The 17,862-nt window shown below is 40.6% G+C and overlaps 2 protein-coding genes across 3 annotated transcripts in view; one reads left to right on the top strand and one right to left on the bottom strand.

Annotated features, from left to right (window-relative positions):
- SPATA1 (spermatogenesis associated 1) overlaps positions 1-4,360 on the top strand; it is a gene marked incomplete at its 5' end in the record, with an annotated part of 44,336 nt that extends 39,976 nt beyond the window's left edge. Inside the window, 2 exons of the mRNA XM_074961418.1 lie at positions 803-901; positions 2,849-4,360. Of these exons, the coding sequence (XP_074817519.1) occupies positions 803-901; positions 2,849-2,953 (204 nt within the window). The remainder of the gene's footprint in view (positions 1-802; positions 902-2,848) is intronic.
- Positions 4,215-17,345, bottom strand: CTBS (chitobiase). Of its 2 annotated transcripts, none has more exons than XM_074961420.1 (7): positions 16,817-17,345; positions 15,308-15,446; positions 14,152-14,360; positions 13,100-13,271; positions 10,790-10,887; positions 9,068-9,229; positions 4,215-6,790 (listed from the first exon to the last, which is right to left on the bottom strand). In XM_074961420.1, exons 1-7 carry the CDS (start codon positions 16,964-16,966, stop codon positions 6,608-6,610), a joined length of 1,113 nt encoding a protein of 370 aa, XP_074817521.1. In that variant the 5' UTR covers positions 16,967-17,345; the 3' UTR covers positions 4,215-6,607. The 2 variants fall into 2 exon arrangements, with proteins under 2 accessions (XP_074817521.1, XP_074817520.1); XM_074961419.1 differs by having other exon boundaries at positions 6,647-7,820; positions 16,817-17,336.
- Between the last annotated feature and the right edge of the window lie 517 nt (positions 17,346-17,862).

Genomic DNA, 17,862 nt, shown 5'->3' with positions numbered 1-17,862 from the left:
ACTCTTTCTTTGCCACAGTGAAAGGCTCCAGCGGTGGAGAGCTGCTGAAGGTTTTCTCCGCTGCCTACTCTCTACTGGAGCCTTTCATTAACACATGTAGCTACATACTGCAGTGTGGACCAACCTGTTTTTCACTGTGCCATGTACACTGCACACCACCGCCAGTGGCATGTAATGCAGATATAGCTGCTAGGATATAAAGAGGTTTTCAAAGGCCTAGAGCATCAAAAAAGACTAAACACACACATCCCCTTCAGCTTCATTCACTTCAAGGAAGTAATGCTGATTTCAGCAGCTAAGGATCTGGCCCATACTTTTGAAAACTAAGCCATTTAATTTTTGAAAAATGACACTGCCAGTGCAGAGGTGGTGTTCTGTTTAATCCACACTATTCAAGAATATAGCAATGTCCTGACTGAGACAAAGTAATGGCATTCTATGGGTGAGATTGAGACATTCATATTTTTTTATATCATAGACAGAGTCCACTCATGAAGACCAGTAGCAGAATAATGTGCTACTATACATTGCCCAAAGTAACAGGGATTGGGAAAATTGTGGGTGCCCCCTGCTCATCTGAAGGCCAGCAGGGCCTGGCTCTTGGAGGGAGCTTCCCTCCTTTTGAGAAAAGACTGCTACAATACAGGACATTTGAGGGCGGGAAGTCAAAAACTGAAGGAGGCTTGGAAAAAGAGTTTAGAGGATTACTGTCGGGGGGGGGGGGGGTCAATAACTGCAGCGGTAGAAAAAATATATATAATATAGCGGAGCTGCATAAAAGCTTTTTGTTTATTCCCCATAGAACACCACAATCATCCAGATTACAACAGTGCAGCACGAAATTGATCAACTAAAGAGAAAGCTGGATAATACAAAAATGAAACTCATAATAGAAATTAAGGTAATCTGCATTTATTCTAGCCAACTTGGAAATTAAACAAAGAGATTTTCTTCGCTATAAAATCTAGAGCCATAATATATTTGAAATTTTTAAAAGTTAGGCAGTATTTGAGGAGATATTATGTTAAATGACCAACCTGCCTTACTCCACATCATGTAGTAATAAGCAGCATTCATAGTGTTTCCATTTTCCATGAACTGCATAAACTAAAGCCTTGTCTACACTGCACAGTTTTGTCAGCAAAACTCTACTGCTGTGCCAACAAAATAAAACCCCCTCGACAAGAGGCATAGAGCTTTTTGCGGCAAAGTTAAAACGACAAAGCATCAGTGTAGACACTGCTGTCTGTTATGTCACCATAACTGACCTCCCCCAGTATCCCACAATGTCCACCGTGACCGCTCTGCTCACTGTTTTGAACTCGGCTGCCTTGGCATGCAACCGCTCCCCTTTCAAAGCTCTGGGAAGTTCTGACAGCGGAGCATGCTGCTCTGCTCCGGCAGTAAAGAGCAAATCATTGCCATGGAATCCTGCTCTCTCCAGCACTAGGTTTATCAACTTTCTAATCCCCAAAAACCAAGCACCCCTGCCCCACCCCTTCCCCTGCCTGTACCCCCAACCCTCCCTAATGCTCCACCCCCGCCCCATCGCTCACTACCCATCTCCCTGTAGGAGAAAGCTGACATAGTAGACAATATAGGCCATAGTTTGGAGACTCTGAGATTGACACATCCTCGTAGAGCCTTTCAGAAATGTCTGATGAAAAGATGAGTAGCGTGATATGGAAGGCTACACCAGCCTAAGAGTTGTAAAGAACCAGCAGACTTAGATGAGCACAATAGAAAAATCTATAAATAAAAAAACACTGATGTCCACTGCTCGCTAATGAAAGAAAGAGGATGCAGAGGTGGAATAAGCATCCCATGAAGTATTTTCAAATCTAAATCAATGACATTGAGGGCATTTTGGAAGGGCAAAGTAAAAAAGGGACCTGAGAAAGTTATTACTGCCTCACATTGTATCCAGACAGCAAATGAAGTGGAACAAAAGTTGAGTATTTGGGAAAACAAGCTCAAACACAGCTCTAGGACAGTAATTCATTATCCAGCCTTGTTTGTAAGACACCAACTTCAGAAAGTGGAAGAAAAACATCTAAATTATAGCTGTTGGAGATATATCCTTGATGTAGAATCACATCTATGAGAGACTGACAGGAGTAAATTCACAATTTTAAACATCCACAGGGTAACAAGGTATTGACATCCTCAAAGGGTACTAATGGAGCAGGCAACAACAGAGATGAGATAAGGGGGCTAGCAAACATTTATAAAGAAATGGAAAAAATTAGTATCAGGGAAATCAGATGGTCTAATCTGAAGATAAAGGACAGAATGAAAACCCATGAGCGTTTAATTGTCTGACAAGGTCATTTTATTCACAGACCAGGTCTGGTCTAGACAACTGCAGTACAATACACATCTTTTCACACGAGCTTGGAGCCAGATTTTAATTTTAGTTATAGAGAAGTGAGTTCAGAGTATGACACTGAAATCAATGTGGATTGTACTGTTGCAACTAAAATAAGAATTTGTCCTTTTGCCTTATCATCTGCAGTGTGGGAGACAATTCTGTCCATTGCTAGCAAAAGTCAAACGACTAGAAAATGTATTTCTAAAAGAGAAATATTGTCAGTTATACAAAGCAGTCCTGAGAGTCTTAGTCAGGCAAACCCTTACTGATGGCGATCGGAATTTGCTGAGTAAGGATTTCAGGATTTGACTTTTAAAGATGACACAACAAAGGAAACATGCAGAAAAGCAGGGCTAGAACTGGATAGAATCAAAGCGTCCTGGAGATGAAAGGCACATTCTATATCCATCTAACCCACATAAAAGTTAAATCTTCAACTTCAAAATCTTCCTTAAATAATCTCTAGTTCTTTTGCAGATGAGAAAGCAGGCAGCCTCTGATTTACGAGCATTGAGAGCAGAGCTGGCACAGAAGAAAATTCAGTCATCTTTAATACTCCAGTCTGAAACACCAATATTTTAGAAGGATCACATTACTTGGTATTGTGTAATATATTTGTATCGAAGCTCAACATATCAGTAGTTGGTTTTATGTTCCTATGCTTTTATTGTACAGACTTCTCAATATGTAAAATAGGATAATTGTATATGTTAAAATAGAGGTATATCATTTATTTAAAATGCCCTAAAATATCTCAAGCTAATAATTGTAACTTAGTTGTAATTCACTTATACTTATAAAATATGCAGTTTACCTATTAGCGTGTTTATTTTTGACTATAAGCTAATCAAATGTAAAGAAATGGCATTAATTTTTTTTCAAATAGTGAATTATGTTTTTTTACATAATGAAAATCAATAGGGAATTGTAATTTGAACTAGTATACCCATAGTTGTGGATAAAAATGTATTTTTGGTCTTTTGAAGTACATATAGCTCAATCAGTTTAACCCACAAAATAGTTGGCAATTTTTACAGGACTGGGGCAGCAGAAATCTGATTTCAGATATCTACTCATTGTGCTTTGAAATTCAAGCATTGTAATCATAGCAGTCTTGTAGTTTCTTTTCCCTCTCTTAAATGTAGCTGCACTGACAATCAAGTGCCCTTGTCCTAGCCATGAGGTTTTGAATTTGATCATGGTCAGACTTATATGAAAGAAAATGTAGAGCATACAGTATTTATTAACCAAGTTCAGAGTGGAGGCAACAGGCATGTTCCTGTATGGAGCATCAGATCTCTGGAAGGGAAATAGTACCCCCTCCATGTTAACTTTTTCCATTCTCTCCTGCTTGCTCCCTCAGTTCCAAAGGGTATTATATCTAGCAAAGCAGGACGCTGCAAGAGGTTAATGTGAAGCGGCCACAAAACTGACAAGGCTATACTAAATTATTGCAAGTGACAGAAACAGACAGGATGTCAGTAATAGGATGTGAAAGTTCTTGCAACACTTTCAAAAGGAGGAACTCTAAATCTTGTGAGCTATACAACCTCTCTGTCTCCAATGTAATCCTTCTTTAAATCCTTCCCAACAAATGAACCAACCCCTGTTCCACTTCAAGATTGGAACCTAAATCCTATGAATCTGAAGTGTATTGGCTAGGACCAATTTAGATTTCAAACTCTAGAAGGAAGGGACTGTCTTTTTTCTGTTTATACAGCATGGAAAACACTAACGGTATTTAATAAATAAGAGCAGAGGACTGGACTTTGGGTTCCATTCTCTGCAGTGATACAGAAAACTTGAAATTATAAATAGTTCAATTAAAATTCTAGTTGGTGAAACAGATTCAAGTGTTTAATTTTTAAAGTTTTAACAAAAGTTAGCATATGAAATACACAGCAGCAGATGAAAAGAGATACCACAGATAAAAGGTGATCTAGTCCCTTTTGTTTTACAAGTGTAAGGAATCCAGATCCAATCTGTGACCCCCTGAGGGCTGGAGGTTTAGCGTTATGGCTCTGCAGCAGCATCCCTTTTCCCCAGAAGCACTTCATGGGAATGTGGCTCAAAATGTTGGGAGGGGAGTGGACTGAGACAGTTCCCCGAAGCATTGTCTTTTCTCAGCCCCATAGAGATTCCCCATTCTCAGATACTGCTGAAATCCCTTCATAGGAGTCAGGTTTCACAGGATTTTGAGGCAGGGCCAAAGGGTGAGTGGCTACAATATGTGATCACCTCCACAGCAGAGAGGACAGCTAAATGAATATCCATGCCCAAATTAACAGCTAACTCATGCTCCTTGCATGCACCTTCTTCAGGGAGGAAAAAGTTTTACACAAATGCAAGGTGTCTCCTCCCTGATGGTACACACTGAAGTAAACCAGGTCACCTCCACCCAGAGTTTCCTAGCCCCTGTAGTCCAAAAAGTCTCTCTCAATGTGATCACACACTATAATAATCTACAAGAATAAATGACAACATATTAAGAGGAAAAAGAGGGAAATGGTTGTGTATTAAATAGTAGATTCAATCCAGTTCTGTAATGATTTCTTCTTTTACAGAAAAAATCCTCAATCTAGCATTTATAGAAGTTATTTATTTGCTGGATGCTGGCTTAATATTCCTCAGTCCCTCAGATGAAGTCTAAAAGCAGTTAGATAAACATTCATACCAAACATCCAATTTACTTCTTAGTTTTCAGCACTCTACCAATGCTTACTTTGTTGGTGTTGTGCATTTTCCTAATACAATTCTGCAGCAAGCAGTCCACACAAACCTGTTTAAGCTATACTGTGTTCAACAGTAAAGTTTTATACACCCCCAGCAGTGTCCATTTGCACTTCTCTAACAGTTATAAAACAGCTTTTAAAGGTTTTATGACTGACACTATGTTAAGCACTTTTCAACTAATAGAGAAAGTACAGTAGAACCTCAGAGTTAAATAACTGACCAGTCAACCACACACCTCATTTGGAACCAGAAGTATGCAATCAGGCAGCAGCAAAGACAAAAAAAAAAAAAAAAAAAGCAAAACACAGTACAGTACTGTGTTAAACATAAAAAAAAACAAAGGGGAAGTTTAAAAAAAGATTTGATAAGGGATCATTTGAATTAAGATGGTTAAAAGCAGCATTTTTCTTCTGCATAATAAAGTTTCAAAGCTATATTAAGTCAATGTTAAGTTGTAAAATTTTGAAAGAAAATCCATAATGTTTTGTTCAGTTATGAACATTTCAGAGTTACAAACAACCTCCATTCCCAAAGTGTTCATACCTCTAAGGTTCTACTGTAACATCAGTTGCAAGTTATAGCATAGTCAGGGCCTAACTTGACAATGTTAGGTATTTAAACCAAAATCCTGATTAAGGAGGGGGGAATGTCAGACTCCTATTAATTATTGAATCTGTGGACACAGTGAAATAAGACAATATCAACATTTAAAAAACAACACTTAGTATATCAACTTAAGTGCATACCTGAGTAGTCCCACTGACTTCAATGGGAATACTCATAGCATATAAAATTAAACAGATGCGTAAATGTCCACAGGATATGGGCCTATCTTTGTAACAAATACACAGCAGGACTAGAAAACAGTTTTCTTTCTTCTTCTTTCATTGCAGTATGTTCAAAGACAAACCATAGACTCAGAAAATTTGGATTACACCTCACTTTTAAAATGTTATATACAGAAAATCTCTCAAACACAGCTTAGTAGATCATTTATTTATGAAATAATCCTTGAAACATTAAAAAACAAATATTGTATTTTGCTTCTAGGAAGATGAAAGTGCCATGAATTGTTCTTTTGCCTCAGCCTTAATATTTCCTTTCCATTTTAACAAAACTTCACTGAAATACGCGCGTGAGCACACACGCACACTCGCTCTCTATAAATGTTTGCAAACATCTTAATATTTCATTCAAAATTCCCCTGGCACAATGAATCATCAGAGTATATTAGGACTAACCTGAGATTTTCTCATTCTGAATATTTTCACATTTTATAAGCAACTAGAAATGAATATAGGGTCCTTTTATTCAGCTTGAGTTTTGTGTAAAGAAATGTGAAAAACACCATGCTAGATCAAGGAATCTATCCTCTTTAGTTGTCAGGAATCACAGCATTTAAAGACGAAAAACATCTATTAGATTATCCAATCCATCTCTCTACTGATACAGGATTGTTCTCTCCGCAAGATCTACATAAAATTGACCTAAAGACAGATTTTTTCAGGGTACCATGTTATAGCCAAATTCTAACCTCACTTTTATCCATACAACCCCTTTAACTTGAACAGAAACATGATTTATCCACACAGACAAGATCAAACCACAATATAGCACAAATGAAGCACTAGCACTAATAAATACTGTGCCCCAAAACAAATTCCAATGTGTAGATGGGCACCTTTTCTGAAAAAAAAAAAAAAAAAAAAAGTGTTAAACTAGCCAATATGTGTGCATATGTTTCCCATAGCTAGTAGTACCAGTTACTGACATGAAGGATGAGGCGAATAAACCTCTAAAATACTTAGAGAACATCATACATTCCTCTGATTATGAATTAAAAGCACCATGTAGACTTTACACTAGCATCAGAAATTACAGCAGTATGGTGACTACAATTATCTAGTTCAAAAATGTAGACACTTAAAAATGCTAATTATGAAATCAATGTGTTCAGACAAGTCATAAGAAATGCTTATCATCATATACACTTTAGAATGCTGCTTTGAGAAAAATGGGCTCTCTTTGAAGCCCAAGGTTTTCTGGGTTTTGAAGTTGTAAAAAAAACCTCACAATGTTATGTAAACATAAAAAGAATATTTAATTCTTCAGTTTCACTGGCAACAAAGCTAAATGCTACAAATAATTAAAACCTTCACAACCTTTACAGAATAAAGAACAGTAATTGGTTATGTTAAAGCATTTGTGTTGAGCAGAGCACCTCATTCTCATATGCTCTCTTTTAAATGGTTCAACGTACATATGTTAATATATATTATGAGTGTCAAGTTCAAGGTCTGATGCAGTTATGAAAGTTGTGAAAATGAGAATAACCAGAACCTGTTAAAACAGTGTTAATGCAATGTTAAATACTTTCTAAGGTATAAAGCACAGACTGACAAGATGAAGTTTTGCTTGTAACCAGTGCATGCTTGCAAGAAGGCATAAGACAGTATATTAGCCATAACTACCACCAATTAATTTTCTACAGTCTAAATCCAGAGGTAGTGTTCACTATCCTATATAGTTGCTATGGTCTCAAGGCTCGCCACATTGCTTCAGTCTGCTGCTCTGCTACAGAACTTCTGGAGTAGTCAAGACAATTTCCATTCCACATGCCAATACCCCTTAAACCACGTTTCTTTGCAAACACTGCCTTCAGGGAAATGCTCTGCGGATTATCGTACCATACTTGATGAAAATGACCAAGAGAGTCCTATAAAAAGTTCATCGGACATTTGTGTTAGCATATATTAACACTGTATACAAAGAGGTTAAATGCAATGAATCAAAACTATAATTATAAATGAAGTAAAAACTCAGATGAATAAAATGTGTACAGTGCTTTTCCAGACTTACATTTAAAAGCTCTCCAAACAAGACAATCTAAAATTCCCTTTCCAAAAGTGCAAAGAAGCTTCTTAAAAGGATGTGTGTGTGTGTGTGTGTGTGTGTGTGTGTGTGTGGTTTAAAAACAAAACAAAACAAAAAAAACAAAAAACCCCACAACTCCAGCTATCTTTCTTCGACAATGCACAGACCAACAAACATCTCTGCTTTCTTACTAGTATTTTTCTCTGATCTCCAGACAAGCAACCACAAATGAGTTACAAAGATGTTTGTATTAATTTTCGTTAAATGAGATGACTAGATCTGTGTGTATTTTATTGATAAATTTAATTTAAAAATCTGATAATATCAAAGGCTTGGGCTAGGATTTCAATCGTGCAGTCTAATCTAGTAAATGAAATTCAGTCACAGAGTATGTGTTTTTGTTCCTAGCAATAAACATAGGTTTAGAAAAAGTTATGGAATTTTGCTAAATAAAAGTTATATTGCTTTCAGCTGGTGATGACTTTTAAAGAGCTTTTAGTCAGTCATCAGTGCACTAAAGTTATACAAAATTTAATACCAGGTAACTGACAATCCATCACCAACGGAACCATAAGAAATATTTACAGCTTTATAAGTGCACACCAATAATATATGGGCTCAGTCTTCCACTGCATCCAGATGGAGTTTGGACACAGTGAAAAGGGGACGCCAAAGGGAGACAGTTGCAGCTCCCTGATCTTGTGCCACCCAGCACCAGCCGCAATTAAGAGCGGCTGGGATCCTGTTTTAACTTACATCACTGGCAAAAGGTTCCTTAGGGGCCTTATGACAAGGGAGGATAGGTATAGTGGAACTCTGTCCTACCAAACCCCCTTCCTGGCATCATATGCATCCTCCCTCTCAATGAAGAAGTGGGAGGCTAGTGCAGGAGCCAGCTCTGCCACTTCTGCCAGCATTATGTCAATGGAGAGTTCCCCTGCACAAGTTAAGCTGGAATCCATCCACTCTGCAACACATAAGCATCCAAAGTGGACAGATCACACCTGAGAATCTAGCTTTATGAGAACAGAACTAAGGTTCATGTACATTTAGTTCACAGCTCAAACGTTTGTCTAGGAAACTGCTTACCTTATATTCATAATATGGAGCCTTCTGCTCCTCATCCCACAGGCTCCCAGAAATAGAACTATTCACCTGCTTCATTATTGTTCCATAGGTGACCTGACGCCCTGCAGCATCACTGCATGGAGCCCCTCGGAAAGGAATATTTGGGAGGGAACAAACATGATCCTGAAAAAACAGGGAATTCTGGTTCATGTTTCTTGGATTTATTTAAACCCTTCAGAAGGGATAAGCCTGGAAGAAAGTCAGAAAGAGGCACCTGCCAAAAATAACTAAATATTCACACCAGATATGGATTACTATCTGTTTCAATAAAATGTAGAGAAAGAAGTTCAATTGAAGTTCAATTTCATTTAATTGAAATGAGTAACTTCCAGCTCCTCATACTGGTCTACTGTAGGAAACAACACTAATATTCACTTTATATTATTTGTATAATAAAATAATTAAATAAACAAACAACATTTTGTACTTGTAGCCCCCTTGCTAATTTGGCGGCTTCAGAGAAAGAGGAGCAGAGGCAGAGACTGGATCTTCAACTGAGACTGCTTGATTCACCTATGCTTGAGCCCCAGTGTCTGTAGGGGCTGGCCCAGGAACCTGACTGACATGCCTGGACAATCAACTGCAGGTCCCAGAAAGCCTTCATATGCCTGGGCCACATGACTGAGCATGGCAGGGACCATGTGAGGAGGGAGAGCTGATTTCAGGAAGTCATGTTGGAAGAGAAGCAGCCTCAAGACAGCGTCTCTCTGCAGTAGAAGGGGAGATAGCTATTTTGACTCTCCCTATCAGAGGGCCTGAGACTGACCTGGAGCCCCTAGCTCCACAACAGAGAGACCAATCCCAAGATTCTGCTGCACCAGTGAGCACTGAAAGCCAGCAGAACCCAACAGTCAAGGCTCAAGGCCACCAGGGACTCCATTCAACTGAAAGGAAGGACTATCAGTTTCCCAGGAATGGATACCAGCCATCCACATCAAACTCCAATCCCTCCACCCCCAAGATAAGGTCTCTAGGGAGCACTGGTGGTGGCAGGGGGAAGAGGGAATTGTCATATCAATTTAGTGTGAGGGCTTTTATTTGCAGGATTTGGGGGGGTAAGGAGCTTATTTATTTAACATCTTTGATTCCTTTTCCTGTTCTCTTCCCCTTCCTTTTAATTTACCCCTATCCTTTTCAGGAATTAAATGCTTTTTATGTAATTCCTTGATTTATTGTACCCATAAATTATAATATCCTAGAGGTCACAGGGTTGATTACGGATTTGCACACCTGAACACAGGATGGAGGCACCAAGCACTAAGAACTCAAAGACCACTGGTCCTAAAGGGGGTCACCAAATCCCTGTAGAGGGATAAGAGGCTCCACTACCTTCAGAAGGGATCAGGCTGCCCCACAAGAGGGAGCTACATACTTATATAGCTCTTTTCATCCAAAGATTTCAAAGCACTTTTGGGTATCCAAGTATCATCATCTTAATTTTACACAGGAGGAAAGGGAGGCACAGAGGTAAAATGACTTGCCTGGAATCACACAGTAAGTTACTGGCAGAACCAACTAGAACACTGATATCTTAAGTCCCTGTCCTGTGCTCTTATCTTAGAGACCACACAGTCTTTGCATTTCCTAACTGTTTAAAAAAAAAAAAAAACTACCAAAAATTATATAGCATATCATAGAAAAAATATCAAAAACACAGCTATGATAGAACTGCCTTAATCTTACCTTAGACAAATTCAGACATCTATAATCATAGCCATACCAGGGAACACCCATCACAAGCTTCTTTGGCTCAATGCTCATGTTAATGTAGTCATCATATCCTAATTTAAAAGAAAATATGAATTTACATGCATACTTCTTTTTTCTGCTGTATATATTTACTAACTTGCCAATGTAATATAAGGTAATGTAGTTAATGCAAATCCATAAGGGTTTATGGAAAACAGACCCTGTTAAACAAACTTGATATCTTTTTTGATGAGATTACTAGTTTGGTTGATAAAAGACAACAGTGTTGTCATAAGACTTCGGTAAGGTGTGTCACTTGATATATACCACATTTTGATAAAACACCTAGAATGATATAAAATTAACATGGCACACATTAAATGGATTAAAAATTTGCTAACTGATAGTTACACATTTTAATACCTACACATGGGAAATCGCTTTGGAGTTGGTCTGTCTCCAGTGGGGTTCTGCAGGGATTGTTTCTTAGCCCTACACTAAGAACATAACTGTTTACCATTTTTACCAATGACCTGGAAGAAAACATACCATCATAAATGATAAAGTTTACAGAGGACACAAAAATTAAGGGAAACAGTAATGAAGAGGACAGATCACTGATTCAGAGCAATCTGAAACGTTTGGTAAACTATGCACAAGCAAACGGTGTGTGTTAATACAGATAAATGTAAATGTATACATCTAGGAACTAACAATGCAGGCCACACTTACAGGACAGGGGACTCTATTCTGGAAGGCAGTGACTCCGAAAAAGATTTGGGGGTCATGGTGGATAATCAGCTCAATATGAGCTCCTAATGTGACGCTGTGACCAAAAGAGCTAATGTGATCCTGATATGCATAAAAAGGAGACTCTCAAGTAGGAATAGAAAGGCTATTTTACCTCTATATTTGGCAATGCTGTGACTGCTGCTGGAATACTATGTCCAATTCTGGTGCCCACAACTGAAGAAAGATATTGATAAATTGCAGAGGGTTCAGAGAAGAGCCATGAGAATGATTAAAAGATTAGAAAAAAATATAGTGATAAACTTATAGTGATAGACTGAGCTCCGAAGAGAAGGTTAAGTGGTGACTTGACAACAGTCCATAAGTATCTACATGGGGAACAAATATTTGAGATAATAGATTCTTCAAACTAGCAGAGAAAGGTATAACACGATCCAATGGCTGAAAGTTGAAGCAAGACAAATTCAGACTAGAAATAAGGCATAATTTTTTTTAACATCAAGAATAATTAACCACTGGAACAATTTACCAAGGGTCTCCATTGCTGATAATTTTAAAATTAAGATTGGATGTTTTTCTTAAAAGATACGTTCCAGTCATTACTCTGGGGAAGTTATATGGCCTGTGTGATACAGGAGGTCATAATGATCCCTTCCGGCCTCAGAGTCTATGCCTAGAGCAGATTTCTCAACACTAATGAAGCAAAGGTTATCAAGGCAGATATTCAAAATACAAATACATCTACGACCCTCTTTCCAATGTAATTCCTTTGATATAACATCCTTTTACTGTTTGATCTACCATATGATTAATTTATTAATAAAGAAATGTCTAAAATCATATAAAATTAAGTACTAAAAAGACTCAAGTATCAACTATCTGCAAGACATTAGGAAGCTCCAGGGAAGTACACCAATTAGCTTTCACAGCCATGCTTTCATATGATACCCTGGCCAGCGAGGAAAAACAAAGGGCGTTTCAGTATATGCAGAAAGCTGCCAACATTACTGAAATATGAATTCTAAATACAAGAAAGTTCTACATGATGCACAGAAAGGAAAGATAAAGATTAACAGCAGAATAAAGCAGTTCAAGATGTTTCAGTAGCTGATAACCTGAGCAGTTGTAGGGTGACAAACTGCATGAGCCATTAACCTGATGTGGAACCCTGCATATTTAAATAATTTTCAGGCAAGAAAGAAGTTTAATGGGTGCAGGTGGAGCCTTAGGTAGGTGCCATTTGTGCCTATGCCCTAATCCAACTCTGGCCCATGGGTGTACCTGAATCCCACTGAGGGTGACATATATAATTCAGGTGTCAAACAGCACATGACTGCTCTATGTCCATCCATGGTGCCACAAAAATCTGAGGTTCCTATTCCCCCAATGTGAAAACAGTTCTCTTAGTAGATTTTAGTAATATCAAAGGCTTCAAGAAAACAAATAATGCAATCAAAAGGCATTTAATATATTTTAGGAAAAAGGTGTCCCCTTCCAATAATGCATTTTAAAAGAGAAATGTGCCAGCTGCTAACATTATTGACTGATTCTTACCATCTAAGGTCTGACTGTAGGGAGCATTCGCTCTTGCAATACATCCTGTCCAGACCTGACTCTGCTCATCATAAGACATCACGAACAAGAAATCACAGGCATCTGCAATCCCACTGTAGTTGTAGCATCTTTTGTCTATGCATGCTGGAGACCAAGCCACATCAAAGGTGACCTGATAGAGAAAACCACAACTTTAAATCTAGTGTGGAATTCATATATTCTATTGCTTTGCTGTTTTGTAAAGCAGAGCTATGTAAACTTTAGTGGGATGTTTTCAAAATGCTGCGCTGTTCGATACCCGTGGATTGTAAGAGGAACTGTAATATTTCTGAGTTTTCAGAGCAAATCTGCCTTTACAACTATAAAATTAATATGCATAAAAGGGGCACAGTCAAGACTAGTGGGCCCAAAATCTGATTCACCTTTTTTAAAAATACGTCTGCAAAGTCTTCTATGTGTGTGTAATTTAATACACACACACACAAAAATAGAATTATGAACTATGACCAATGATAATCTATTTAAGAACATGACAGAGAACAGGCAAAAGGATAAAGATAAATCTTTTCAAAGGAAATCTTTAACATCTTTGATTCCTTTGCCTGTTAAATACTGCTAAAGATTTATCAAGTTTTTCCTCACATCATGCTGAAATTATCAGTATTTTCAAAGTTTCATTAAGTCATACCAACAACAACATAAAAGTGATTTACCTCTGGCAGCCAATACACCAAAAAGGTCTATAATGAAAATACTGTCAATTCCAGCAAAATTGCTTCTATTTTAATATTTGAGTTCCATAAAGGATGCATTTTCAATTATCCTTCAGAGAAAAAGAATACAGCCATTTTTGTTCTGTTTGTACAGCACCTAGCTCAATAAGGAGCTTATATATGACCATAATAATATATATAATACAATGTACACTTGGGAAACAGTGCCAGTGGCTTGCACAGAATTTTACAGACAAGTGCTCTTTACATTATGGAATAAATTGCCAGGACATCACAGATTTAAAATCTATCATTTTATAAAATAAATTTTGTTTTCACCTGTGATCCTGGAATTTCTCTATGAAAAGCATCAGTAGTTTCTTTAACGAGAGCCGTTAATGCATAGTATTCAGGTGACATCTCACGAACTTCTTGCTCTATGTCTATATTAATTCCATCCATATACTGCTTTTTGGCCAGGTCCACCTGTTGTGCTATCCAGGCTGTTCTGTTAGCAGAGTCAATAATTTCCTTCACAGGTACATCTCCTAAACAAGAAATCTTAATAAATTACCACTTATTTGAATAATGGTACATATTGGGGCGGGAGGGAATCCTATTCTGCCATATACTTCGTTTCCATGCTCTATGTGGACTGTATAGTGGAGACCAATTCAAGTGTGGGGTAGTTTGGTATTTTTTTGGTACAGTTTCCTTGGGAGATCATACTATGCTGTGAGATTATTCCTGAATTTTTCTTTGTAGTTCCATCCCACTACTTCTGGTTATTCCTTCTTTAGCCACTGTGAACAATTGCTCTCCCTTCCTCGAAGCTGACACCTTTCTGATACTTCCAGACATAGTGACGCACTCTTCTTGTTTCTTTTAACCTTTCCTTTTAAGCAATACTCCTTCTTCCCACATCTTTGTTGCCTTTTTCTGTCTTTTTTGTAATGAGAAGTCCAAAACTCTGTGTACAACCTGTAAGTGTGGCCACAAATGAAGGATTTCATATATAAAATAAACCCCAAATATGAACAGCATTTTCAGCCTCATAGGTATTACACTATTTTTTTTTTTAAACATTTAATACTTTACACACTCCTTCCTCCTAGTATATATTTGGGGCTATTCTTGTCCAAGAACCTTTAAGATTGAGTTATAGCTCCTTAATTCAACATTTGATTTTTAAGTATTATACAAATACATGGAGCAGAGACCTGGCACAAGTCCTGCATATGCTTTTCCTCTTCCCATTTCTTCCTCTCCATTCCCATGTGACCTCTACTGGTCTCTTTCCCAGTAGATCCTTTATTTTGCTGACACTGAAGTAGTTTTGTTACTATTGGGGCAGAAAGAATTGGAGTTTTGCCTGTTTTATACTTTTTTAAAAAATTCTGGGTGGTAGTGTATTATGACCCTATGCAAAAGGGGGTATATTATTCCCTCATAAATTTAATACATAAATGCCCACATTTCCCTAACTGTAACCAACCTTTTAGTACTACCCTGGCTCCTTTAGAATGAGCATAACACAATAGCTCAGGGTCATACTTTCCAAAAGCTGCCACAGTTGTAATCTGTGACCAATCATAGAACTTCCAAGATTTTCTTCCAACATCAAACACAAAGACCTGCAAAAGCAGAACAAAAAGTAAGTGACTGGAAGCACACCAAATGTCAGACTCTCATGACAGTTTAATTTAAATTAAAGCTGCGTCATTCCTTTCCCTTGCATCCCAAATACATTCTAGGTAGAGTAAAAAGTTAAATTATTCATGCTTCTTGAAAGCCAGCTTGTCCTTTACAGATCTAGTGCCTGCCAAATTCAATAGCTGACTGGTCTCAAAATGCAAACAAACTGGCAGGAGCTTTGACAGGATCCAACATCATTTCCCAGTAATTCATGCTGATCCAGTTTATAAATTTTTTGTCAAACAGAAGCTGCCAGATCAAATAAACCTACCCTAATTGATTAGATTAATTGAAACAGTTTGCTAATGAACTAATTTGGACTCATTTAAAACTTCAGGAAGGTCGTCATGGATTACAACTCATTTTATTTATTAAAAATAAGACTGTTTTGATTTAATGGGCTGGATTTTGTAAGAGGTTGAATAAATCATCCATGTAATTTAACAGTAGACCAACATTTGAGGGTCTACTCTAATCAATTTTCAAAGTTTCATATGTAAAGGTGTAATGACCAGAAAGATACATTAGAGCCCAAAGAAGAGACGCAACCGATTAGCCATGAACACCTGAGTAATAAAGACAACAAAATAGGTCACTCCCCAACTCTAGCTTCTGCCCTAAGAGGAGTCACAATTCATATGTAGTTTAGCCTCAATCTTTCAGCTCGCTGGCACTGCCAGGGTGGTACACAGGAGTCCCCGGCCATAACCGACCCCTTAAAAGGGCCGACAAATGCCCTGGAAGAGCAGCGAGTTGCCCGCAGGAGAGCTGCAGCCAGCGGGACTTTGCTTCGAAGGCGCCAGCCCGCCCACGTCTCCAAGCCCTGACGAGCCATTGCGGGAGCTGGCTGGGGCAGGCGGGCGGTGCTCAGGAGCCCCTCCCAGCCCCTCCGTAGCCATGCGACACGCCGCGGTGCTGAGGGCTCGCAGGCAGCCCGCGTGGGAGGGGTCTGGCGGCGGGGCTAGGGGGGACCCGAAGCGAATCCGAGACTCTCCGCCAGGGAATGGGGCGGCAAGGACGGCACGACGCCGCCCGCCAGGCCCATGCATCGGCGGTGGCACGGGGCAGCCCGTAGAGCGGCTGCAGGCCCCAGCCAGGGCCAGGCCGCTGCACTGTGGCCCGGGATCGGCAGTCGCCAGGGTGGGAGGCCAGAAGGGCCGCATCGGTGAGCTGAGGAGGCTGAGGCGCGCAGCGCGGACCGGACGCGAGGCCCTCTGGGGGAGGCGGTGCAGGAATCCCCGCAGGGCCCTGAGACGGGCAGCCCCGTTCCCAATCCCAGAGCCCCTTGCGGCGCTCGGTGACGGGATACCTCGAACTCCCGGGCGCCGGCGATGGGGCGACAGAGCGCGGGCTCGCGGCAGGGGCACGCGCCGCTGCTCCAGCCCAGCCGCAGGAGCGCGAGAAGGAGAACAGGGCAGCCGCGGGACGCGCACGCGCCGGCCCGCAACAGCCGCCTCATGCTGAGCACTCTCGCTACGTCACCCTTCCCTGATCCGGGCACGCGGCAGCCGCTGCCGGGTCTCAGCTGGGAGCCGCGCTTCCGCCTCGACTCCACCTACGGGAAGGGGAGCGAACCAATCCTCCAGCTCTCGCTGCTGGCCACGCCCGCAGTAGCGCCAGGGGTCCCAGGCAGCCCCGTGCCGCCCGCCGGGGACTCGAGCTGACGAGACGGGGCGACACCGGCAGCTCCAGGGCTGCTTGGGAGGGGAGGCAGCCCGAGTCCGGGCTTCGGCTGGAAGCGCGCTGGGGGCGGGTTGTGGGGGAAGCCAGGCTCCCCGCCCCTTAGCGCTCAGCACAGCCCGGCCCGGAGCGGGGCGGCAGGGCGTGTAAATACCGCCCGGGGCCTGGAGACTCAGGGCCAGCCCGTCACTGACCGACAGCGAGCCCCGCCCTCCTGCGGAGCACGTGCCGCCCGCCAGGCCCCGCCGGCCCAGTGAGCGGCGCTGGAGGTGGGAGCCTGGAGGCCCTTGTGCCTCTGTCAGAGTGTGGCCCGTTATTTCCCCCGCCCCCTTTTAACAGCTGGAGAAACTGAGGCAAAGGGAGCAAGTAATTTGGCAAAAGGCTCCAGAGGAAGTAGGCGCGAGGGCCACCCCTGGACGGGCTCTCAACTGTCGCCGGCTCCCTGCTGCCCCCCTCCTTGGTGCCCGGCAGTACTGGAGCTGGAGGTATGCCGGGGGAATCAGGCCCCACGGAGCATTTACTCTAACATAGCCTCGGACTTTGGCTACCTCAGTTATTGGTACCCAAGAGATCCAGGCCTGCTTTTTACAGGCACTGAAAATATGTAACACAAATGTAAGTCCATAGGAACTGCATGTGCTTAGCACTGATGAAAATGAAGCCTTGAGGTGTGTA

Source organism: Natator depressus, chromosome 8 (assembly GCF_965152275.1).
Source record: "Natator depressus isolate rNatDep1 chromosome 8, rNatDep2.hap1, whole genome shotgun sequence".
Taxonomy (NCBI): Eukaryota; Metazoa; Chordata; order Testudines; family Cheloniidae; genus Natator; species Natator depressus.
Note: the sequence above shows the minus strand (reverse complement) of the source record. Positions and strands in the feature narration are given on the sequence as shown.